Source organism: Talpa europaea (assembly GCF_964194135.1).
Source record: "Talpa europaea genome assembly, chromosome: 8".
Classification (NCBI taxonomy): domain Eukaryota; kingdom Metazoa; phylum Chordata; class Mammalia; order Eulipotyphla; family Talpidae; genus Talpa; species Talpa europaea.
In genome coordinates, this window is record NC_140075.1 from 114716253 (window position 1) to 114741338 (window position 25086).

Genomic DNA, 25086 nt, shown 5'->3' on the forward strand with positions numbered 1-25086 from the left:
TCTCCATCCGCCGAGCCCTGCAGGCAGTCTCCCCTTGGCGGAGTCCATGCCCTCCCAGCTCCACCTCGACCCCTCACCTGCAGAGCCTCCCCTGATCCGTGGGTCCCGGCTTGACACAGGGAGGGGTCTGTCCACCCCGTCCCCCAGCTCAGATGCGGCACTTGAGGTGATTCTCGCAGGATAGGACACAGGTATGCAGAGGCGGGAGGATGGGCGCAGCTTGAGGGTGCAGGCCGGGGCGTAGGGTCGCTGTGAGCCGGGAGGCGGCCCTGCCCTGCTGCGGTGGAGGCTGAGGGCACCCCTGGAACCTGGGGAGGCACTGCATGGGGGAGGGGGAGTCCTGTTCTCCCAGGGATGAGGCCCCAGGGCTGGGTATGGCAGGGCCTCTCAGCTGACCCAGGAGAGGTACTTTGCACCCCCGCCCACCCCACCCCCCTAACCCCTGAGCCTGGCAGGTGCTCAGCTGGGACTTCCTGCTGGGGATGGGAGTGGCTTCCCATGGTGCCAGGCACCCAGCTCTCCTGTGGCCTGACTCCTGGGATAACAGGGGAGGGGCCTTTGTTGTGCGAGGGAAGCTCTGCTCTACCCAAGCACCATAAGCCTGGCAGCTGCTCCTCTGAGCACCAGCTGCCCAGGCCGAGGGGAGCCCCTGCTTTCAGCTGCTGGCCTCCGGAGCCCCGTGTCTGCCGGTGGCCCATCTGCAGGGGCCTGTACAGGCCCCACCCATGAGCTGGAGGGCGCCTGGGGCAGGGCTGGTGGCGCTTGGCTAGGGAAGCCAGCTCCCAGCCGAGACCAGGGTCCAAGTGCAAAGGGCGGAGGAGGGGCCGCACTCACAGACGGAGACTGTGGAGCCCGCAAGAGCCGCTCCAGGCCTGGCAAGCTGCCCCGGTGGCTGCGCTCCGGCCGCTCACCAGCTGTGGGGCAGGGCCGCCCTCCTGCCCTCGGTTGTTGGGGGTACTCAGTGGGATGATGTCTGTCCTGAGCCTGGCTAGAAAACGGTCACCCTCCTGTGGCCGTCGCAGGCGGCTGGGGCTGGGCGACTGCTGTGCCTGGTGGCTATGGGGGGACAAGGCTTCAGGCCTCCCCGGCTGGGGTCGCATCCTGGGGCAGCAGGAGCTGCGGCGAGAGCCGGACACGTCTGGGTGCATGTGCATGGCCTGAGACGTGCTGGGGCTGCCTCTGGACACACAGTCGGCGGCCCGGCTGCCGCGGGGGTGGGCCCCGAGCTCCTCCCGGAGCTTCAGGGGCAACTGTGGGCCACCCTGGGTTCCCCGATCTGTGCACGGCTGACCGGGCACGTCCTCCCGCCCTGCGGTCAGAGCACACCCGGACCCTCTGATGTTCGGGGTCGGGCTGCCGCGGGGCCATCTCCCTGGGGAGGGCTGTCTCGCAGGTCCGGAGGCCCCCCGGCACCCCAGAAAGCTGAGTGGCAGGTGTGCCTCCCACCCTCCCGCGTCTGAATCCAGCGCAGCCGCCAACCGTCTTGCTCCCATGTCTCCGTCACCCTGTCACAGCCCCTTCCCCGAAAAGGGGCCTCCCCAGCACGTGCGCGCGCGAGCAAGAGGCGAGCCGGGCGTGGACAGTGACCGTTTATTACCACGTGGACACAGACACCGGGCGGACGGCCGTCCCCGCCGACGCCGGCACTGGCAGCCGGGCGCCGGCAGCGCCACCTAGGAGAGAACCTGGACACCATCTACTGGAGCGTGACTTGGGGTGTCTTCTCTAGAAACCGAAAGAAATGTACACTTAAATAAGCAAATATAAAATTCAAAAAAAGGCGAGGAGACCTGGTGTTTTGTGTCAGGTAGAATCTAAAAAAATCCAGGAATTGAACTTTTTTCCTCATGTTAACATTTTCTCACAGGTGAAGACTTTAAGCGAAGCGCGTCCCAGCCTCCTGCGCGGGCGGCGGGGCTCCTGGCCGTGCTGCTGGGGCCGCGGGCTCTAGGAGGTGCTGATCCCACTCAGCTCCTGCCGGATGGCTGCGGACACATGAGGAGGCTCAGCCGCGCCCCGGCGTCCCCCGCCCCCGCGTCCCGTCCCCAGAGCCCCTGGGGGTTTCGCGGCCCTGCGCGTGCTGGGGTGATGACAGAGCCCATGGGGCCCCCTCGCTGTTTCCCAAGCACAGGTTGGGGGCGCCGGGCCTCAGAGCTGGGAGGGGCCCATGGGCACCGGGCACCCCGGACAGGTGGGCGTCCTGGGTGGCTCGTAGGATGAGGGACCTCTCTGACAGAGGGCAGAGGCCACCACCACCAGGGTGGGAAGCCCCTGCTTCCAGGAGGGGGTTCCTCCCACCTGAGTCTCTCCCCCTCCAGGGAAGGCCTCTCTGGCTCTTTGCTCCAGCTTCCGCCTGTCCCCATCCAAGTTTGGGCCTTTCCCCAGAGTCCAAGGCCGCGAGCAAGAGCCAAGGGCTGCGCGACGCCAGGTTACAAGAGGGATGGTCCCCGCAGCTGCAGTGCCCTGCCAGGTGCCAGGAGGTCCACTGGGGTGGCACCAGGCAGATGGAGCCTCCTCTGCCCCCCCTCCAGCCTGCTCCCCTTCAGGCAGGCTGGCCCCCCACCAGCTCTCGCCCTGGGGCCACCGGGCAGCCCCTGGGGCACCCAGCCATAAAGGGAATTAACGGCTGGCCTCTGGCTGGCCTCTGGCTGGCCTCTGTCTCCCCGTGGCTCCCTGTTCTCCACTCATTAACTCCTTATCTGCCCCGCCAGGCCTGCAGGGGGACTCGACAAACAGGAACTGAGCGCCTGGCCCGGACAAGGCGGGGTGTGGCGATCACCCAGCTGGGCAGGGCTCCGGGTCTGCAGGGCCACGGGCTGGCTCCCACCCAGTCCCCTCCTCTGGCTCCAAGTCCAGGCAGCCTCTGCCTTTAGCACCACCCCATTTAGTTCTGGGGATCCCCTCTTGCCAGGTCATCTGAAGCCCTGGGGGCCAGGCCCCCAGCAGGTGTGGGACCTCTGTGGTCAGGGGAAGGAGGCGGGGCCACAGGCTGCCCCGGCCACGCCCCCGGCCACGCCCACCGGCCCAACTGTTCTCGCCTGGCTCCAGATCTGAGCCTGCCAGATCAAAGGTTCGTGGGAACCAGGAGAGGATGTGATTCACGGGCCACGGCCCAGCGGCTCTTCCGGGGCCAGAGCCGCGGGGTCAGGCAGGCTTAGGTTCTCCTAAGTCCCTGGAAGTCCTCAGTTGTTTGTATAACCCCAAACCCAGTGACTGGAGGTGGCAGAACCAGTGAAATGCCCCAAAGCCAACAGGTTAAGCAGAGCCCAGATCTTTCCAGCTGTTTGGGTGGGTCTGAGCTGGGGATGCAGCCAGCATCGATCCCCTCCCCATGGCAGCTGCGGCCAACCGGGAGAAGGTCCTGGAAGGACTGTGGTGGGCCTCAGTGAGGTGCCAGCCTCAGAGAGGTGCTGGTGGAGCCTCCCCCTCATTCAACGAGAGGTGGCTGATGAGGCGCGTGGGCGCCAAGAGGAAGGAGGAGATCTCCTGGTAGCACACAGCGCCTCCCAGGGCTCGGCTTCCTGGCAACCTCCTGCTCTAGGGGCACAGCCGGATGACGGGCAGCCCCGAGTTGGGGTGCAGCCCCTGGCACTCACCGTCGATGATCTCCTCCTTCACCTTGTGGAGCTCCCGGACCACTTCCTCCAGGATCTCCTGTTGGGAGCAGAGGGGCAGCAGGGACAGGAGTGTGGCCTTGGGGGGGGGGGCGGCATGGCCCCAGGGGCACCCAGTCCTCCCACCAGAGCCACCGCCCTGGCCCTTCCAGTGCTGGGGGTGGGAGGGTGTGTGGGTGGAGCCACCGAAGGGGAAGCTGGGGGCTGGTGTCCTGAGGGCTGGTGCGCTCCCTGTGCTGCTAGGAAGGCCCGGGCCAGGTTACGTGGGCACCCCTTCCTCCACTGCAGGCTCCCCCAGCCCGCAGCCTCGGGGCCACGCCTGCCAGCCCAGCCGCAGCCTCTGGATCTGTCACGCTGCTCAGGACACACTCACCTGTTTCATCCTGTCCAGATCGAAGGCGTCCAGGGCCACGTCGTTCACACTCCCTGCTGGCTTCATCCTGGGGAAAGGAGGGCGGCAGGGAGTGGTCAGGCGGGTGGGGCCAGGCAGGTGTCCTCTCACCGGGGTGCCGAGCTGGGAAGCCGGGGCTCGGGACCCACACTGCCTTTCCTGTCGAGAGCTAATGCTTCCTGCTCTGACCTCGGGTCCCCCTTCAGTCACGCGGAAAGGAGCTAGTGCCCAGTCTCCCTCCCAGGAAGGCCTTGTGGGTGGACACTGACCATATTCCCAGCCCAAGAGCCAGGACTTGGGGTCCAAAACCCCTTGCTTTCTTGTTTGCAAGGAACCCAGATGCTATATCCCCTGTTAAGAAAACTGTAGGGGCCACGGCGTGGGGGTGCGTGGGCCCGGCTAGTGTGGGGAGACTGGCGAAGATGGCAGAGTAGCACGGCAAACACTTGTCCTAAGGGCACCAGCTCCCGACACACCGTGTCGCCAGGCTGCTGGCCGGCGCTGGTGGCGACTTCTCAATAAACAGCCTGGGATGTGATCTGCTCTTTTGAGGCAAAGGTTTTGGTTTTGTGTGCTGTACTTTAGAGAACTAGGGTGAGCTGGCTTACTCTGTGCCATCTCCAGCACATCAGCCTCCGGGACATGTTGCCCGAGGGCCATCTACCCGTTTAAGGCAGGATCCCCACTGGAGGGCGCCGGGCCTGTTCCTCTGGGCCTGTGCGGAGGGAGGGCTGCAGGGGTGGGGTGTGGTGCTGGACACCCATGGGGTGGTAGTGACGCTGGGTCAGTGCGCCGCGACGTCTGTGACACCGAGGGCCGGGGCTCCGGGGTGGAGGACAGGTCTGGGGCCAGATGTGGGGGGTGGGGGGCGGTGGTCAATGGGCCCAACAACTCAGGGCAGCTCTTCCCCAGGACGCCCCACGCCGGGGTTCCCACTCGAAGGAAGTGGACCATCCACAGGGGATGGGTAAAGCTGGGGGGTCCACACCTGGCCAAGCTACTTGGCCGTGGGCACGGAGGACATGCCGCCCGCCGTGCCGGCTGTGGGCTGGGATGAGCCCAAGGTCCATGCGTGGAGGGAGACAAGACTCGTGGAACCGAAGGAAAACCCAGTCACAGAAACAGAGTGGAGGGGGGTTGGGTGGGGGAGGTCAAAGGGCTCAGGCCTCCAGTTAGCGGGAGGGTAAGGTCTGGACTGGCTGCCCGGCTGCGGACTGGAGCTGACAAAACCGCTTCGGATGCTTGAAAGTAGTTTTATGAGAGCAGATCTTGGGGCCCCACCGCACATCCAAAAAAGGGGGCCTGGTGAGGTGCGGAGGTGCTAACTAATCTAATGAGGTCACCGTTTGTCATACAGATGCACGCGTGCGCGTGGCCGCCGTGCGCCTCAGGCCCGCAGCTCCGTTGTAGGTTCAGTGTTTTAGCGAAAGTGAAAGGAGCCCCCGGGCACTGAACAAATAAAGCTGTGGTCGCGCAGGGCACACATGCAGATTAAGGAAAAGAAAAAGGAAACGTCCCGCGCCCTTCCCAGTAGAGCTTGAGAACGGAGCCAAGCGTGGAACGGAAACGGTTAAATTGTTTTGGGCCCCGGGGTGGCAGGCTCAGCCTGAGCCCCAGCATCCGCAGGGTCTGGTCCCTGTTCCGGCAGCACCTGTCCCGGTCACCTGGGCGGACCGCCCTCCTGTCTGGGCCCCGTCTCCTGTCTGCACAGTTCACTGTTCTGGCTGAGGGCAAGGCATGCGGCTAGGGGCCGCGCTCGGCCCTGGGGGTATCAGTCCCGGGGCAGTGCCCCATGAGGCACCTGCCACGCAGCCAGGCCCAGGCTCCAGTGGGAGCTGCCCGGCCATGGCACCCAGCCCGAGTGTGGGGCTGCTCTGAGGGGCCCCTGGTGCTCACAGCGCCCTGACTAGGCCTGCACGTGCAGAAAGCCAGGCCGGACCATGCCAGCTCCGCTGAACTCGCCTTCCGCACGGGGCCCGTGTCCTGTTCCTTCAGCTTGCCAGCGGGTGGTGGGTGCAGAGCCACGAGCTGGCCCCACGACCCCCACCAGCAGGCTCCTGCTCAGCCAGGCCAACTTGAAAGCCAGCCGGCTCCGGGCTGTCCAGCAGGTGGCCCCCGGCCTGCTCCGTGCGCCTCAGGCATGGCTCTTCTCACAGAGCAACAACACTGAGCTGGTGGGGATGTACAGGACCCTGCCTGGAGGGACCCGCTAACCACAGGCCCAAGACGCCTCATGTCCCCGTTCACCCACACCTGTCCTGGCATCCTGGCCCCTGCCAGCCAGAGCTCCCAGCTTGTCACCTCTGCTCTCACCCGCCACCTGCTCGGGATAAGGTTGTTTCTCTTCAGTGTGAGGCGGGCAGTGGCGATTCCTTGGCACCAGTTCTAAAGTCCTGCAGACCTGGGCTCTGGGCCTCTGCTTTCTGGGCAACCTGCTTTAAATATTCTATCCTGTGACTGCTCCAGATTTGGGTTGGGAAACACGGTCACACCCCGGCGTGTCTGTGCGGTCTGTGGGAGGAGTGGGGGCAGGTGCCAGGCCAGCCAAGGGAAGTGGCATGGCCAACAGGCACTTATGGTGTCCACAGCTGTCCACACATCTGCCCCGCAAGGGAGGGGTCAGCCAACCTCTTGAACAGGCAGAGTGGGTGAAGGCTGAGGGGTCACCTGCTTGCTTGGGGTTCCTGGGGCCAAGCGCAGAGCCTGGGTCTCAGCTGCACCCCCTGCCGGCCTCCAAGCCTTAGTCCTCCCTCTGTACACCCCCCACGACCCCCCAGCCCCACCTCCCAGGTCCGGAAGGAGAAGACATCACCCTTCCCCAGAGCCAGCTGTTAGATGACAGGACACGACACGGGGCAGGTGTTAGTCACGGCGGGGACAGAGGAGGCCCACAGGCCAGGGTTGTTCGGTACCTAGAATGAGGCTGCGACTGAAGGGGGCTCTTAGCTTCGGGGCTCTTGGCCACAGACGGGGTTCTAGGGCAATGGAATGAAACAGACATGTGAATCGGAGCGGGTGCTGCCTTGGCCTGCAGGATGGTACCAGCTCCCCGGGCAGCTCACCTGGACAGTAATGAGGACACGGGCTTCTCCACCGAGTTGCTCCGCTCCCAGGGCTTCCGGCCGGCCTCTGTCAAGTCACCACGTGGATGCAGACTCAGAGCCCAGAGGACTGACTCGGTGCCACCCCAGACCCGAGACACCCCTGGTGGGCAGCCCTCAGTGGCTGGGCCGGCCGTCGGAGGGTCAGCCTGGGCAGAGGGGCAGCCCAGGGGCTTGTGCCCGTCCTGTGGCCCAGGCAGCCCTTGCAGCTTGGAGGTGGCACTGCTGTCACCAGCCCCTCCAGCTCCCAGCCCCTGCTCCAGACACAGGCCCTCCCCCCACCGACCGTGTTGGTCTGGACCAGTGGCTTGAGTCCTCTCACCATGTTGGGTAACCTCTTGGGTCTGCATTTGTTTTCAGGGGCTGGGCCCCTGTGGCCCCAAGGGCACTCGCTGCCCACTAGCCCCTTGATCTCCCCCTGACCCTCCACTGCCCGCTCCCATTCCGGCCTCAAGGGCTGGTACAGCTTTCCTTTCTTAAGTGGCTTTAAATCCAGAGCGTGGCTGGACTGAACCTCATCCGCTGACTCTGCAGGGTGAACAGAGAGGCAGGAGCTGAGCCCATACGGGGTCACCCAGAGGCTCTGAGCGGGTCTCCTAAAGGCAGGCCCTGTCCCCGCCCCCACCCCCGTCCCTGTCCAAGGGGCCCAGGCAGCAGGCACGTGGCCCTGAACCACACTGAGCTCCAACTTCCTTAGCTGGGAAAACACTTCAGTCACCCTTTCTCCCCAAACCCACGGCGGCCCTGGAGGAGAGGACAGTCACCCAGTGAGGCAGACAGGCCAGAGAGCACGGCGCAGGTGGTGCGGGGGCGGGGCACGCCTGGGAGGCCCTGGCAGCTGGCAGAGGATGGGGCGACCTAATTTCCCCTGCCTCCCCTCGCCTTGCTCGTGAGCACAGGCAAACACGTGTTTGCTAAGTGACTGAGTGACCAACCCCAGCGTCTCCTTCCCACTGGGCAGCCTCAGGTGCTCTTCTAGTCACATCTCAAGCCCCAGGGTGGGGGAAGGGAGGACTGGCTTCTGGAGCAAGGCGGGGTGACTAACCACAGGGGGCATTTCCCAGGGAGGCTGAAGCCACATCATGCTCAAGTCACACTCTGGAGCTCTGGCCCTGGGGGCTGTAGGGGGCTCCTGCGCTGGTGTGGGAAGAGGATCGCATGGGTGGTCTGGCTCCCGGGTCAGTGGGCCATGTAGGGCAGCACAGGGCCTGGCCCTGGGCTTGGGGTGGAGGCGCCTTCAGGAGGCTGCACACGCTCGGGAGCAGCCGCTTCTGCAGTGGTGGCACCTCGCCGCCACCGCCCTGCCCCTGCCCTCGCTGGAGCCTGGCCTGCTCCGGGCGCTCACCTGAGGGGTTGGGAGGCTGGCTGGCTGCGCGGCTCCCTGGGCATGGAGAGGTGCTCGGCTCTTCCTGAAACGGACAAGAGAGGCGTGAGTGGGTGGAGGGGTAGCCCTGGGACCAGGCCACCCAGAAGAGCTCTTCTGGCGGACACGCCTTGCTTTCCCGATCGGTAAAATAGTGAATGTTATAAACAGATCCCAAGTCAGGGCCATGGACAGTGGGGGGTGAGGCCTCGGGGGGCGGGGGCTCTGCCAAGCAGGACCACTGCCCTCAGGCCCCAACGCCCCACCCTGCCCCACCTACCTCCTGGATGACTTCTCTTGACCATGGCACAAGGGGCCTGACGCTGGGGTGTCCACTGACCCCTCTGCAGCCCAGAGGACCCACCTGAGGGAGCCCTCTCTCCAAGCCTGGAGCGGGCCTTGCTGTACGAGTGGGCTGGCTGCTTGGCCGGGCCCTGAGGGGGCCAAAGCTGCCACGGCCCGCCTACATGACTAGGTGTGGAGGACCCCCATGGGGTCCCCCTTCCACGGTGAGAAGGCAGGGCTGAGGATTTGCTTTAAGGTTCTCTCTCCAGCCACCACAAGTCCATTGATGCTGCCGGCGGATAAGCTCCAGGACCTCGCTTAGTCCTCACCACCCCTGGTGGGGAAGTTGCCTGGCAGCTTGCAGGAGGCAGGTGCAAGGCAGTGTCCGACCCTGCCAGCCCCCTCGCCCCAGCACCTCTCACCCCACCTGTGGGCATACACCCTTCTCCAGCTGGCCCACCTTCTAAGCCCCCCGCGCTCTGCTAGGTCCCTGCCTGCACAATCCAGCAGCTTCTACAGCTCAGGGCAGACGCCACCTCTTGGGGGGCACTAGGCAGGTGTGGCCTCTCGGAGCCCCTGGCACACCTACTTACGCCTTCCTCACTCTGTCTGCTGTGCCCTCTCAAGGACACACCCCATCCATCTCTGCCCCTCTGCAGGCACAGGGCGAGGTCCCAGAGCCAGCAAATGCACCTCAACCCTGCCCACAGAGCACAGAGAGGTGGCCAGTGCCTCAGCCACAATGGCGCTGACATCTTCTGCTCTCTGCTCCCACCTGGCCCACTTGGGCCGGGGCTCTCGCACCCCTGCAATACTGCCAGGGCCGGGCTCCACGCTCCCAGCAGGAGGTGCCTGAGAGCCATAGCTGGGTCAGGGTTGCTGACCACTTGATCCCACACCAAGAGCCAAAATGGCACCTACCAGGCCCCCCCAATATCTGTGGGATGCATGAATGAATCTGGGACTCTGGCCAGAACACAAGAATGTGCTGGGTGTGGATGGCCCCCTCGGGCTGCTGCATTGGGGAGCAGCTCTCAGCTTGTGCTGGGCCATGTCCTCAAGGCAGCTCTGTGAGCACCTCAGGAGCGATTAGTAGAAAGGCTCCCCTGGTGCACGAAAGCCTGCACCCCTGCCCGCACCTCGCACCTTGACGGGGGTTTCCTTGGGTGATGTACTTGGCCAACCTGGCCCTGGCTGTCGGACTGCACTGGGGCTCTGTCCTCCTTTTAAAGAGCCCTGTTTGGCCCCCAGCCTGTGCGCAGGGCACCCAGAGGCCATTGAGAACTACAAAGTGGAAAAGCCCTGGTGTGTCCCGTGCCCACGTGGCACTTGCCCGGGTGAGCAGAGCCTCCCGGCTCCCAACCTGGTGGGACCACAGCCAGAGCTAGCAGTGACAGGTGGACTGTCCAAAAGGACAGAAGAAGCGGGGGTCGCGGGCGAGAGGCCATCTTGCAGTGAAGGCGTCAAGGATGTGTCTCTTCTGCAAGTTCTGAGACAGAGACACTCTGACTGGGGTGGGGGTACAGGTGGGCGTGAGGCCTCTGTTACCTGCGCTGCCCCCGGGGCTCTCTGCGGTGCAGAGGCTGGAGGGGTTCCTGGGTGACCACACCCTGTGAGGGCTGCCGAGCACCGGCCAGCACATGTGACTAAGCAGAGTAGGAACTGAGGGCTGAAAGCGGGGCCGCCCAACCTGGAGGTGGGGACCCTCTCTTGCAGGAAGCAGCGTGCAGCGCTGCGGGCTGAGAGGGAGCTGGCAGGCTGAGGGGGCTGAGTGCAGGGGGGCCAGAGGAAGGGAAGGTCGGCTGGCCGGGCCAGACCAGGTCTGCCGACGGGCGCTGAGCACGCTGGGGCTGGACCTGCGTCTACCGAGCCTCAACCCGTATGCTTCATGGGAAGGTCTGAACGTAGCTGTCACAGCGTCTTATGGGAAAAACTGATGCCGAGGAAACTGGCACCTAAGTGGGGCAGCAGCTCAGAGTCCAGCCAGGGACCGAGTCCTGGTCACCCCGCCATAGCTCGCCTGGGCACCTGCCGATGGGCGGCCAGGGAGCCTCTGAAAACAGGAGTCACTGGGAAAGCACGACGGCTGCCGTCCAGGAGTCCTTTCCTGCCGCAGCGCCCGCTCGCACCTCTCCTCCCGGGGCCTGTCCCTGCAGCCCCTCTGCGCCCCTCACTCTAGGTTGCCCTCAGGGTGCTCCTGGGCTACCTGGCCCCTCTGCCTCTCAGCTGACCCCCGGGACCTGTAAGTTCCAAACACATGGGGCCTTTGGACACTGGGGGGCATGGGCCTGGTGCCGGGGCATGGGGACAGAGGGAAGCCACCCTGTGCCCTTCTGCCCTGGCTAGGCCTCTGGTAAGGTCCCTGGTGAAGCCCCTACCACTTCCAAGTCCGTGCCAGGTGTGCCTTAGCACCCCGAGGTCTGGCCAGGGCCCAAGAGCCGGGGAACGCGCGGGTGGGGGGGGTGCCCTGGAGGGGAGGGTGGGTGTGCTCACCGTTTGGCTTTCGTCTTCCTTTTTGTCAGCCGGCTTGTCTGTTTGGGAGGCTGCTTTTCTCCTAAGGAGGAAGGGGACAGGACCCAGCTCCTGAGGTTTCCATGCTGACCCAGACAGCGCCTCTGGATGGACATAGCCTGGTCCCCGGGGCCCTGACCCATATTATGTGCAGGAGGCAGCTTGTCCAAGCGCCCACTGGGCGTGACACTGCCAGGCTGGGTGCCCAGGCCTGCCCTCACCTCATGACCCTGGATATGAAACTGGCTGGCATAGAAAGGGTACCCCGAGGACATTCTTCCTCTGTCCACAGCACTGAGGAGTGAGTGGGTTTGCCCTCATTTCGGGTGCCTGGTGCCATGTGTTCTCCCAGACTCAAGGCCTGGCCATGCGGGACATGGGGAGGTGCCCCTGGGCAGTGTCACAAGACAGGCGGCGGGAGCCAAGGGGCCCCACGGCCTGAAGCCCTCCCCACCTTGCACTCAGTCCCCAGCTGCCCTGCCCGCCCTGCCCGCCCTGGGACACCCTGCAGGGCCTGGCAAACTGTGAGCGACAGAGACTTTCAGGGCTGGCCCGATGCCTGGCTCCTTGCACCCCGCTGGCACCGGCTCCCTTCTCATGGCCCAGGACTCACCAGTCTTGTCAGTGGTCTCACCTCTATCTGGCTGCCCCCCAAATCTGCACATGGGAACCCTTCACATCCCCCAAAACATGCCTTCAGGAGCTTCACTTTAGGGGCCACAGAGCACCCGGCTCTCAGAACTGGGTCAGCGGACACCGGGTGGCACCACCGCCTCCAGGCCGGGCTCCTGCATTGTCCACGCCTCCGACAGGCAGCTGTCCTGAGCCTGGGCTCAGCCTCCAACAGGGCCATTTGCCCTGCACTCGCTCCACGGCCATCACTGCACCCTCACGCCAAGAGTGAGGATGCCTCCCGCCCCTGGCCGCTCCTCACTGCCCTGCGGCCCCTCTGCCTGGGGACTCTGGCTCTGCCCAGAGCCTGGGCTCGGTTTTTCAGACCAGTGGCTGCTCGGGTGGGGGAGAGTCGAGCAAAATGTTGGTGCAAATTCTACGCCTCACAGCTCAGTAGCATCCTCCTTCTATTCCCCTGGGAGAGGCCTGGCTGCAGGGAGGAGGCGGGAGCCTGTGAGTCCCAAGGGCCTTCTCCAGACAACCCTGCCGCCCCGCACCTGGGGCTCAGCCCCACGGAGCTGTGCCGATTCTGCCTGTTCCCTGTGGGGTCCCAACACCCCCGCCAGTGTGAGGGTGTCTCCCTGCCTCCTGGCCTTTTCCCTGTTCTGGGAACTTGCCCTCCACTGGGTCTACACTGAGGCCCAGTGCTGTTGTCCACACATGGGTTGGACGTGGGCAAACTGCATTTTCTTTTCCAAAAATGTCTTCTATCCTCACACAAGGCCAGCTGTTGGGTTCAAATTAAAGTCAAGGTTGGTCTCCCCAGTGGGGGGTGGCACTGCTCGGTCTCCCACCCCCTCAGGTTTCAGGTGGGAGTGACGCAGCAACAGGCGTGGAAGGGGAGTGGGACCAGGCTCAGGTCTTGACCCTGACCTGACCCGGATGGAAGTGTCCTTCCATCTCTCAGGGCACCAGCCACTCTGTAAGTCCTTCCTGCACCCCCCGCGGTAGCCCCTTCTCACGCAGTCAGGGGGTGGGCTCGGGGACCACAGGATTTGTGCTGGCACTTCAGAGTGGGAACACCCTTTCCCTCTGGGCTGAAATGACCTCCGGCTTCTCTGCCCTGCACGGGGCTGGCCCATGATGCCTCGACAGGCAGAGGATGGGGCGCGTGAGGGCCCCTCTGGGCTAGGCCCTCTGTGAAGGGGGGCTTGACCAACACTTGCCCTGAGGGGCTGGGGACCTGGAGGCCAGGCCAGGGCTGTCCCCTGGTGGCTTCCGGACCTGTCGCAGGGGGTGGGGCCTCAACACCCACCTCTTGGCCAGCAGTTTGTTCATTTCTTCCATGAGGCCGCCTCCCCCGCCCCCACTGCTGGCCCGGTTGGCGTCGGACTTGGAGGTCCCGCTGGGACTGGAGCCTCCAGATGCATCTTCTGGCTGAGGGAAGGAGGCAGGGTTTTAGAGTTCGGGGTCTGCGGTCGGCGGCACCCGAGAGGCTGAAGGGGCCGTGCGTGCACGTGTGTGTGCGTGTGCGCGTTGTGTGCGGGTGCACACGTGATCCCGATAATGGCAGTGCTGGAGGGGTCTGGGGGTCTAGTCCAACCTCCCGACCCCACCAATGACAAAGCCAGAGGCCTACAGGGAGTGGGACTGGCCGCCAAGGCCGTGGGACTTGGTGGGGAGGAGGCAGCTCTGCCCCGGGGTGCTGAGAACCACAGCCTCATGCAGCTGGTCCGCAGCCAAGCCCCCAGCTCCTCCCGTGAACGAGGTGGCAAAGAGCGAGCCACAGGTGGCCGGTGTCTGCACTGAGAGCTCACTGAGCTGGTCAAGCAACAGGCCTTGGGCTGCTCTCGGGACGGGGCTACTGCCTTGCCCACTAGTGAGGTCAGTGTGAGGCTCCGACTCTCTCCACCCAGCACTGCCCGCCTATGTCCTTCTGACGATGGCAGAGGTGGGCGAGGGCCTTCCTCGGCGCCTGCAGTCAGGGGTGGCCTGAGCCCGCCGCTGCCCAGGCCACCAGCCCGAAACTCTTACCCGTTGGACGCGTCTCAGCTTGGCCCCAGCCAGGGCGGCGGCCAGGCCCGACACGGAGCTCTCGTCGTGGCTGCTGCCCTGGGCCCCTCCGGCAGGCAGTGGGGGTGGGGGAGGAGGGGTGGCCCCCGTGGGTGGAGGCGGGACAGGGGGTGGGGGCGGGGGTGGAGGCCCGCTACAGGAGAGGGGGGCGCTGGCTGTAGATGAGGGGTGGCCCGGCGGGAGGATGGGTCCTGTAACGACAAGGGCCACTGTCAGTCCCATAAGTCCCTGGGCAGAGGGCGAGGGCAGCTCAGGTCGCGGTTCTGGGAAGACCCCACGGTAAGTGCGTGGCCCTGCTCGGTCGCTCCTCTGCTGCCCCCTGGCACTCTGGGCCTGCTGGATAGTCCTTGAACCCGCTTTCTTGGCTCCGATCCTGGCCTCCAGCAGGAGGAAGCTCTCGCTGGCACAGATCGCACGCTTTGTCTGCCCTGTCTCTTCTGAGCGCCCTGCACCCCCCAGGCATCTACAGATGCTGGCCCCCCGAGATGCAAATGTGGCTGACCGGCCTCTGGGGCCTGAGGTGGGCAGCTCAGGTGGCAGGGCTGACCAGGACGTGTGTCAGGAGCCGTCCCTGGTGCCCCTTCCAACCACCTTCCTCCAGCACCGATGGAGCCCCCATGATGCCTGGCGCTGAGTCCAGTGTGGGGCAACGGAGCACAGATGCTCTGCTCACGGGCTCAGGGCTGAGCGGGAAGCAGCCCCCAGACACCCAGGGGACGCACAGCTGTGGCTGCAGCCAGCCTGGCATGAGGGCCACTCCTCCGGGAAGTGACGGGGGGCAGGGCAGGAGGGCAGGGGCTCTTTGTGGAGACGGGGAGGGCCTGAGAGGCCAGGAGGGCAATGCAGGGCGCCTGCATCAGAGCCTCATTGGAAATGCAGAGCAGACCAGAGCCAGCTGCGGTCCATGCTCTCACCTATAGAACAGGACACTACTCACCTGCTTTCTTTGCAGGGCGTTTGGGAGGAAGACAAAGCTCTTCCTCGGCTGTAAAGCCTTGTTCTTACTCATGCACATGGCGGCTTCTCTCCCCTGCAGTGGGCTGGGCTCAGGGCCAGCTCCGCCACACCTCCTCCGGGATCCTCTCTGACGGGACCAGACCCCGTGGGCCTTTCTACCTGGTGCTCTGATGGGCCACACAGTGTGTGCTCTGGGATGACCTGCTTCGTCCTCCGTGGTCTCCCCACCGGGACACTGAGCTCCCTGGGGAGGTTCCGCTGTCTCCCAGCCCCGAGGGCAGGGCCTTGCCTCTGCGTATGCTGAGGGACTGGGGGCAGGGGCTGGCCCCAGCCGAGCTTCCCACTCTTCTCTGTCCTCTTCTCCCCTACTCTCACCTGCCATGGCCGTCCCGCTGAGAGGAGCCGGTCACCTAGCAGCGTTGTCAGGGGGCTTGCCATGCCCCCCGAGTGCAGCTGTGGGCCCCTGCCCCGGAGGGCACTCACCTGTGGCTGAGGTCCTTCTCTCGAGAGACTCCTGGCGCTGCTGCTCCATCACTTGTCTGCAAAAGCAACAAGAGCAGGGCTGGTCTGATGGAACAAGGGCACCTGTGTCCTGGCTCGGAGTTGGGTTTCACCCTCGCCCCGAGCGCACACGGTGTGCCCTGGGCTGCAAGCTCCTGCGTCCTGCCCTGGGCGCGCTGCCCCACTCAGCGGAGGTGGGGCACCAGACGGGGAGTACTGGCAGCCCTCTGGGCCTGGGTAGCCCTGCACAGGGAGCCCCTCAGGAAGGTTCAGTGACCATGGCCAGGTGACCGAGCCTTCCTGAGGCTGGACGGGCTCACCTGCTCAGGGCCTATGGCCCCAGGATCACCTGTACTCTGCCCCTAGCTTGTTCCCTGAACAACGCTCAGACGCTGCTGGTCACCAGGAGAGATGGACGCTGAGGCTGCAGATCCAGCCGCTTGCTGGCCACCACCCAGAGGGCCCCTGGGCAGACTGCAGTCCCTTGTGGGAACTGGCAGCCTAGTTCCCGCGGCAGAGTGGCCTTGGGGTGCTCTCACAGACAGTTGAGTGAGGACACTGACCCAGGAACACACCTACAATATCTGGACTAATATGCTGTAGCCAGAAGGGGGGCCATGAGGGCCAGGGACGCTGAGGTTTCAGCTGGTGGGGAGTGGCTCTCAGTGCCCCTGAAGGTGCCTGGGTCACAGCGAGTGCTGAGCCCCACTCTGGGCTTGGGGGTTTGGGGGAGACTGGGAGCAGCGTTAGCCCCTGGCAGGGCAGGGCAGGGTAGGGTGGCTCCGGGTCAGGGCCCAGAGCATCTGGCCAGTACTAGTTGCTAGTGCATGCTTTGTGAGGGGATGGACCGTCACCTGGGTGTCAGGAGTCACGGGTGCGGAGACGGCACATCCCCATGCATTTTATGGGGCAGATGGGACCCCCCCCCCCACCAAAGAGCTGTGTAGACGCAGAGAACTCTTAGGCCCCTGTCCTGGGGTTCCTGCTTTATTATCGCCGGCATGTCACTTCCCTCTCCTGGGCCTCAGCGTCTCTGTAAACAGTGTGCAACCTCCTGTTTCCTGGGGCTCCTGAAAGGATTACGCCTGATGCCCCCAATATAGTACAAGTGACCCTTTGGCACTGCAGGTGTTTGAGAAGCTCCCACCAGCTCCCCGCGGGCCCACTGCCAGCCCGAGGGTGTGCAGTGGACGGCGAGGCCCAGGGACACCTGCAGGTCACACACTGACCACCAGGGGCCGCTCTGGCTGCAGGCCTCCGACTTGCCTGTGGGCAAAACGGACCAGGACTCCCAAGGGTTCAGAGGATGCAGCCTGGGGGCTAACCGGCTCTGAGAGAGCGGCTGAGGGGTGTGTTTAGTGCCCACAGGCCCCGTACATTTCTTCTTGGAGTCTGATGCCCCCCCAGGGTGGAGGTGACCTGGCAGAGGGCTGAGCTGGGCCAGGCTTGGCTGCCAGCCCTGGTTCCGCCGCCCACTTCTGGCTCCTTTGGGCAAGCTCTCCCTGGGGTTCAGCTGGCTCACTTGAGAGACAGAAGCAGCCACAGGGAGGGGAGTGTGAGGCCTGAAGGAGACAGTCTGTAAGACTCCCAGACAGTGGGGCGAGGCCCAGCGAGAGCCAGGGATGAAGAAGAGGGAGCCTCTCCTACCAGGTGCACTCCCACATGGGCACATCCACCTTCGCTTGAGGTAAGAAGCACCAGGATTACCGTGATGTTCTAGGGGGACACTGAGGCCGAGAGCCGTCACTTGCCCAAACGCACAGAGTACAGCCCTCGGCTCCCTCCCACAGTGAGGGGAGGCTGCAGAAGAGCGTCTCCCTGCCAGGTGAGGGTGGGGATCCATTGGCCCCCAGCTCAGGGTTCTCCTGGAAGGGTCCCCTTTTCTGATAAGCTGATGCAGATGGCCCTAACAGGCCCATACACTCTGCGGCAGAGCCCTGGCCCTGCCACTCGCTCAGGACCACAGCGGTGGCCCTTCCGCCAGCCCCAACCCTCCCACAGAAGCCCCTCGGAGGGGTGGCTGCCTGCCAGACCCCGGAGCCGCCTCGATACACAGGGCCTTGCTGCTCAAACCTCAGCAAGGAGTTGAGTCCTCAGGGGCTGTGGCATCTGCCCAGGCATCCAGAGCCTCCCGAGGCTCGGGAGACTGGCGGGGACAAGAGGCGAGCAGGGGTGATGCCAAGGCTACTGGCCCCAGGGCTGGGCAGTGTGTGTGGCGGCGTGGCATCTCCAGCAGTGGGTCTGAACATGGCCACCTTACTGAGTCCTGGAAAGTCCTGATGCCCCAGAGGGGTGGAGCTGAGCCAAGTGGGCAGCACTCAGGACCCCGGCTCTCTGGCGGTAGCTGGCAGGCAGTGTGCTCTTCGGGAAACCCCAGACCTGCACCCTCTCCCTGGTCCGTGCCAGTGAACTCGCTTGTCTCTTCTGGGCAAGCCTGTCCCCCTGAGGCCCCAGAGTGTCCCTGGAGTCCAGGCCTGGCTGTGTCCTACCTTCTCTGGATGTCCATCTCGTCGGGAGAGGGGCCATTCTGCACCTGCCGCTGGGTGGAGGGGCCTGTGGGCGAGAAGCACAGACGCAGGGGTCAGTAGAGAGGCTCCCAGACCCTGCCTCTGCTGGAGACAGCCGTACCCAAACTGCCTCCCTGGAATCCCCTCTTAGGACTCTTCCCTCAAAGCCAACATGTGGACCGTATTTTCCAGGTGGTTTGAAACCACCCCTTTGAGCTACTGACCCCTCTCCCGCCCACTCACTGACCTGCTCTTTCTACTTCCTCCTGGCCAGGGTCTCCTCAACCGCCTGACATCCCTCAATCTCCTGGCTCTGGCCTCCCCTTGCCCCCAATCTTGTTCTAACTAGTCAGGGTGGACGCAGTGTGCCAGGCCCTGCAGGCTGCCTTCCCTGCCTCCCGTGCGAGGTTGCCATCAGCGCCAGGGCCCCTGCCCTCTGTCCGTGCCTGCAGCTGGGGCCTGCAGTCGTGGGGGGAGGAGCCAGGGGCAGGTGAGTGGCAGTGGCTGTCACTGCGCCCACCGTGTGCAGCCGGGCTGGGCCACATTTACAGGAAGACTCAGGCCTTTGCTCCAACCCAAGAAAGAGCTGATTGTTCCTTCCCTTTGCAGCTCAGGTGTCACTGGGGCACCTCAGAGCCACAGTGAGCCAGACCAGCTGCTCTCACCCCTTGCAGCCTCCAGAGAGGAGGTGTCAGCACTGCCCAGCACCCATAGGCACCCGCGCCTCCCACGGGCTCCCGGCGGCTGAGACACTAGCAGGCTTGGTCAGGGCACAGGCGACAGTAACAGAAGCTCAAGGCCAAAGAGATGACCCGGACTTTAGGGCGACCTCTGGTGGCCTCTGGCAGGCCCTCCTTCTGTCCTGGTGTGGCGTGGATGTCACCGCCTACCAAGGGACTGCGTCTTTTCTGAACGGAGGTCCCCAGCTACCCTCCTCCAAGCAGGGCATAATAGTGGCCTGCGCTCTCCCTGCTCAAAGCAGCTGCCATGCTAAGGGTCTCAAACTCCTGCGTCCCAGGCCTGTGGCTGCTCAGCTGGGACTGGGAAGCCTGGTGTCACCCCCTTCTTTGCTGTGGGGATGCTTTAGTTGGGGCTACAGGAGGATTCAGACAAGGGCAGGGGCCAGCTGCATGGCGGGAGGCCTGTTGGCCCTCAAGGAAAATGCCTCCTGCGGACCTGCCCCCCCAGGCCACCCCCCACCGCTCTGCGGGCGGCACTGACACGCTGGTGCCTTCACAGATGGGGCCACCGTGAGTACCTGGCATGTGGCTGGCATGAAGTAAGCGCTGGTTCTCTTTCCCTATTCTAAACACATCTTTGTTTTTTAAAATATTGATCGTTTTCTGACAAATACCATGTGTGTTCAGGACGGATACCAGAACATTTAATAGTTGAATAAAGAAAACAGATATTCCCGATTAGAAAAAAATCCGTGACGTGCGGCTCTCTGCTCCCCTACCTCGCTGAGCCCCACGTCCTAGGGCGCCCTCCCCTCCCGTGCAGGGGTGTGGGGCGGCCGCACTGTGCGGCCTCTTTGTGACTTAACCGAGATGATCTGGGTGCTCACCCCTCGGGCACTCCCTCGCAGCGGTGAGGGGCGGGCGCGAGGCTGAGCAACTAACTCCGGGTCTCGGTGAGTGGCCCGCAGACCCAGGCTTCCAGCAAAAGCCACTCGAGCCAACCCCGTGGTGTGGGGCTGAGACAGGGAAGGATGAAGGAGGCAGACTGGCAGGCGTCAGCAGAACCAGGGGCGCCGGGGCTGCAGCCTAGCATCCCTGACGCCTGACCCTGACCGGAAGGCTCTGTGCCTCCTGTCCCAGCCCACATTCGGGCTCCGGCATGTGCTGCCTGCGGCTGGCCTGGCCTCCCGGGTCTGGGCCTCCCGCAGCAGTCACGGGCAGGCCAGCCCCGTCCCCACTGCCCTGCCCTGGGCCACTCCCACCCCAGCGTCCCTCACGCTTGCTCCCAGTCTCCGCTTCCAGGCAGGGCCCCCGGCCCCCACGCCACGCCCACATGGCCTGGTCCCCAGTGCCTCCCGGGACACTGGCCCCACAGGGACTCGAGTCTTCCTCCCCAGGAGACCCGGGCTTCCCGGGCGAGGACATCCTCCTGCAGGCCCCCCGCCGCTCACGCCACGCTTTGCTGAATTGGGCCGGGAGGTCAGATGGAACTTGTGGTCACAGCCCGAGGGGATGACGCTCAGGTGAAAATAAAGCAGAAGGAGCCACGGAGCTGCCCCTTCACACTTGCTCAGAGTGGGAGCGTCCCGGCAGCTGCTCCAGGCAGGAAGTCACGGCTGACCCAGCCTGGGGGGGCGCCGCTGACCCCCACTTTATCACAGGACATTCTGCTTCAGACGCAACTTGGCCCCGCGAGGCGCACAAGGCCTGGCCCGAGTCCCTCCTCCCTTCCCGCCTGTGAAACAGGAGCCCGGCTCTTCATGCTGACACCCAAGGGCCCAGCGCTGCTGCGAGGAGGGAGGGTGCCGCGCAGCCCCGGGGGCCAAGTCCCTGCCCGGCCACGGAGCCTTCCTTCTCCGCCAGTCGTCTGCCAGCCCTGCCCAGCACTGTCAAAAGCTCCCTGAGTCTGGGAGCTGATTTTTCGAGGGGCGGGGATCTGGCCTGAGCCCTGGGACCCCAGCTAAGACAGCTCGCACCAGTCTGACTCACCCAGCAAGTCTTGCCAAAGTCAACACACAGAACCCAGGGGGTCGTGGGCCCATGAGGATGCAAGGGACGTACGAGGAAGCTTGTCAGATGGCCCTTCGGTGCGGCAGTGCCAGTGCCCAGGCCCGAGTGCAGGTCCTTGAGGCTGGCTGGGGAGGGCGGGCCGGGGCCTGCGCCCCACAACCTCCGGGATGAGCAGAGAGCAGCACGCACTGACACCCGTCCAGGCTGGTCCCGCTGAGCCTACCATACCGGGTACTTCCTGGGGGCACTGGCTCTTTACTCTCTCCCTGGGTCCAGCTTGAGGCCAAGCTCCATCAGACACCCAGCCAGATGGCAGAGGGGCCTTTTATCCTTGGGGAGGGCAAAGACGCTGCCAGGCTGGGGGAGAAAGTACCCCGAGGGGACAGCCCGCCCGGCTCCCATCGGTGCTCGGGGGTCATGGCGCCGGCCTGGCAGTTCCCGGGGAGGTGGGCGCACAGGCTCCGGCAGTGTCCAGGGACGTCACAGGACAGGGCGCAGGATCCCAGTGCAGGGGGTCATCACGTCAGGAAGGCTGCCCTCTCTGCAGGAGGAGCAGGGCCACAGGGGAAGGCCCTGGGGTTTTGTGGGGGCTGGGAGAGCAGCAGAGGGGACAGGCCTGCCCCCTACCCCCCGTGGGAGCTGAGTGGTGGGGGCTCACAGCGTCCAGGTGCCCTTGCACCCCTGGGGCCTCTGTCAGTGGGGCGCCCCTGTCCTCCGGGACACGTCACAGAGGGCTGGGTGTGCCAGCAGAGCCAGGCAAACAGAACTGGTCTCCAGGGACTGACCCGTGTGGCTCCCTCCCTGCTCCCAGCACTTAACATCACTCTTAGCAAACACTCAGCACTCTAAGGAGAGGTATTTGTTGCTGCAGTGAGGGAGTGGGACACCCCCCCCCCCCCCCCCCCCCCGCCAACTGTGTGAAGATCTCCCACACGCTGTTGAGCCTGAGCAGGTGCCGGTGCCGACAGCTCGGCCTTCAGCTGTGGGGGCGCCTGGAGAGTGCGCCAGGGAGGGGGGCCGGGGAAGAGAGGATGCCAGTCTGGAGCGCCTGCCCTGCTACCTCCAGGGCCAGCCTGACGACACCATGCCCCTCGCTCACCCTTCGCCCTGGTCCAGGGGGCCTTGGGATGGCCGTTTTATCTGTAAGAAAGGCCGGGTGTGAGACGCGGCGGTCACATCACACTATCAGCGGGTCACTAGCAGCGAGGTGCTGGCCATGGCCGCAGGGCAAGGTGAGCACGGCCGAGGGCCTTCCCGCTTCCGGAGGAAGGAAGGGTGGGGTGCAAACCGGAGGCCTGTCAGCAGCGGCTGTCTCTGCCCTGTGGGATTATTTCCCTGCTTGAACTTCCGAGCTACACAAAAGTCGGGTGTGTGGCCCCAAGTCCCCGCGGAGGGGAGAGGCCCCCTGTGGCGCCACCCTGAGGGGACTGGCTGGTGCGGGAGGCACCGGGGTGGTCCTCTCCCGAGGCCGCAGGGGGACTCTCCTGGGAGAGCCGTGCCCTACTGCTGTGAGCAAGCTGGGGCTCCGGGACGCGGCCCTGGCCCTCAGGGACTGGAGGACGGCAGGTTTCCAGCCCTTCTGCAGGAATGGCATCCCCGGGCCCCCCGAAAAGATGGAACCTGAGCTCCCGAGAGCGAGACAAAGGAGCCAGTGCCTGCTCAGCAGTGAGTGTGGAATTCCTGGCCAGCCAGCGACAGCCACCTGGCCCGGGCTGGGCAGGGTCCAAGTCCTCCTGTGCCCCCGCCCCTGCTATCTCTGGCCAGCTCTGTCTCCTTCCTCCAGCGGGTCCTTTCATTTTGGATTGACCCAGAGCAACACTTGAGGAAAGGGCAGCCTCCCAGATCAGCGCCCTCTCAGCTCAAGGTTCTTACTGCCAAGCCAGGCAGTGTCCATGTGGGCTCTGAGTCTGGGCTGCGTCCCGGCCGGGCCACGGCCTCCGGAGTCCCTTTGCCAGGGCCACAAAGGAATGTGTGGCTGAGCTGGGACCAGCGCTGGGCTCCCCCCGCCCCGGGCTCTGGCCCCAGCAGGCTCTGGTTAGACGCAGCTGCCTCTACCCCCACCCGGCTGCGGAGGCTGAGGCAGTGCCATCCACCCCCCCACTCTCTGCTCCATGAAGACAAAGCCCTGCTTAACAGTTTACTCATTTCCTTAAAGTTCCCCTGTGCGAATTTTCTAGTGTTTTTTGCCTAGTCACTATGCAGATTTAGGCTCAGTGGCAGCAGTGACCTCAGGGGTCTTTTGTCTTACTCCCCTGCCCCCAGGGCACAGCCTCATGGTGACCGGAGGTCAAAGTGGGTCTGGATGACCCATAGGCTGGGCAGTCAGCACATGCAGAGGCCGAGGCTGCAGTCCAGGGAGGGGTTCATGGCCCCTGGCGTCGGTGAGAAGCAGCAGGACAGACTCAGGAGAGGCCTCGGCACCTGGGGATAGCCGGAGCTGCCCCGCCTCTCCCTCTCCCTGCACAGAGGGGTCCTGGCCCAGGGCAAGCAGGGCTGGCCCCCAGCTCCCCCAGCCGCCAGGCCAGGGCACCCCAACCAGTTGGCTTGGTCCCACACAGGCCATGCCCCTTGGCCAGTTACTTTCCTAGAGAAGCACTTTTTTCCCCTTCCTATCAGCTCCTTTCAGGACACACAAGAGACCTGGAAGAGAACCCCAAACAGAAAATGAAGCAGCAAGTCTGTCCCGCCCCTCCAGTGCCTGCCCCAGCATCATCTTTGTGCTGAGTCTGTCCAACTCTGCGGGGGGGCCTGACGACCTGCAGATGGGAAGACGGAGGCGGGGAAGGGTGGTGACCTGTGCCAGGCCAGAGGCGCCACAGCTGCCCAGTGCTGGGGGGACAGCCCGGTGGCCCACCACCCGCCCGTGCCGCTGCTTCGAGAATGGTCTCGCGACCTCTCATGGGTCAGACACTTCACCAAGACCCCAGATCCCGCCCTGCCCCAACCCCCACAGCTGGGAGGGAAGGGGCGCCCAGGGAGCAGGGTGCCCCCATCACCTACAGTTCACTCTGCAGAGCACGGTGCAGTCACAGTGGCAGAAGCAGAAGCACTGGAAGGTCCACTCCCTGCTGACCATTATGGGCAGCCCCTGGGCGCAGTCCTGGCCACTTACCTCTCCTTCCCTGGCCGCCCGGCTCCCAGTGGGAAACCGATACAGGGCCCAGCCGTCAAGTGGGCTTCGCTGCTTAATCTTTGATGAGGCTTCCCAGCTCGCCTATCAGAGCCCTCCTGTCTACTGGATGCCAGCAAGCTCCCGGGGCCCCGGAGAGGGGTCCAGACCCCTTTGGGGCCAGCCCCAGGCTTTGGCACCACCAGGTGTGTGCCAGAAGAAATCGGACAGGTGGCTCTCCTCCTGGGCCCTGTGGGTGATGGGCTGGGATTGGGTGGCCTGGAGCCAGGAGGGTGATGGGCTAAAGAGGGGGCCCCGGGCACTCACCACTCTTCAGGGCCTGCCGGCTGCTCTCTGGCCAGCACATCTGTGTCCTCTCTTAAGCCACCCCTGCCGCTCCGGCTAGCATCCCCTCCCCCGCCCCACCAGCACCAAAGGCCCGCAGGAACCTGCCAGAAGCTACTCTCTGCCACCCCAGCCTGTTCTGCCCTCTGTACTGTGGACGCAGGAGCTGGTCCTGAGCCGGAAGCACCTGGGCAGGCAGCGGCGGTGGAATGTGGTGCCTGCCAAATTCCAAGTACGAGGGACTGGGTACTGGGGTGTTCTGGGCCATACCACAGCTGCCGCAGGTGGGGGCAGGATTCACAATCTGGGTCACTCTCCAGCCTCACCCCTGCTCTTCCTGCGCCCCCCTGAAATCTTATTTCTTCCTTTGTCTGGGGTTTCCACGGCGCATGAGGTGGCTCTCCCCACATCCCCCCCGGCTCTGTGGCGCTCCTGGGACCTGGGGCCGTCGCTCCTCCCCCAGCCCACCAGCCCTTTATCAGAGTCAGGATGCTGGCCTGCCGTCCCTGCTGGCTGTGAGCGCCCACCACACACACACGGGACACCCCCCTTTTTGTTGCCACATTCCAAGCCTGATTCTCAAAAACAGCCCAACACGCTGCTGTTATCACTCCATGGAACAGACCAGAAAGTGGCGTTTTGGAAGCAGGAATCACCCACCTCATCAGAGAAGAAGCCGGGTCGAGCCAGGGCTTCCTCCCCGAATCTCCTCTCCTCTACCACCCAGTCATGCCCACCTGGGGGCTCTAACCCCGCGTCCCAGCCTCCTGTTTAGGCCCCCCAGGCCCTGAACACCCCTCCATCACTGCATGTACCACCAAGTTCTCATCTGTTCCCGACGCAGCCAGACATGCCATGCCCCCTCACTCAGTGGCCTGTGCTGCGTGTGGCTCCGAGTAAATGCTCAAAACATCAGTTATTCATTCGTCACACAGACACTGCCGTGCCAGGCTTGGGGACGCTGACCCTCCAGAAGGCAGAGACCAGCACCAAGACTCAGCAGGTAAGAGGTGGGGCTGGGGCTCAA

General features: G+C 64.5%; 1 protein-coding gene across 2 annotated transcripts in view; it reads right to left on the minus strand.

The window, feature by feature from the left end:
* Window positions 1-1709: 1709 nt before the first annotated feature.
* Window positions 1710-25086, minus strand: part of EVL (Enah/Vasp-like) — a 32544-nt gene continuing 9167 nt past the window's right edge. The window contains exons 3-13 of one of the 2 annotated variants that reach the window (XM_084240589.1): window positions 17898-17961; window positions 15391-15446; window positions 13912-14141; window positions 13193-13314; window positions 11248-11308; window positions 8452-8515; window positions 7068-7134; window positions 6918-6980; window positions 3988-4054; window positions 3597-3654; window positions 1710-1985 (exon numbers count right to left, since the gene is read on the minus strand). In XM_084240589.1, the coding sequence (XP_084096715.1) occupies window positions 1948-1985; window positions 3597-3654; window positions 3988-4054; window positions 6918-6980; window positions 7068-7134; window positions 8452-8515; window positions 11248-11308; window positions 13193-13314; window positions 13912-14141; window positions 15391-15446; window positions 17898-17961 (890 nt within the window). In that variant the 3' untranslated portion in view covers window positions 1710-1947. The remainder of the gene's footprint in view (window positions 1986-3596; window positions 3655-3987; window positions 4055-6917; window positions 6981-7067; window positions 7135-8451; window positions 8516-11247; window positions 11309-13192; window positions 13315-13911; window positions 14142-15390; window positions 15447-17897; window positions 17962-25086) is intronic. The other variant, XM_084240590.1, reaches the window with a different exon arrangement.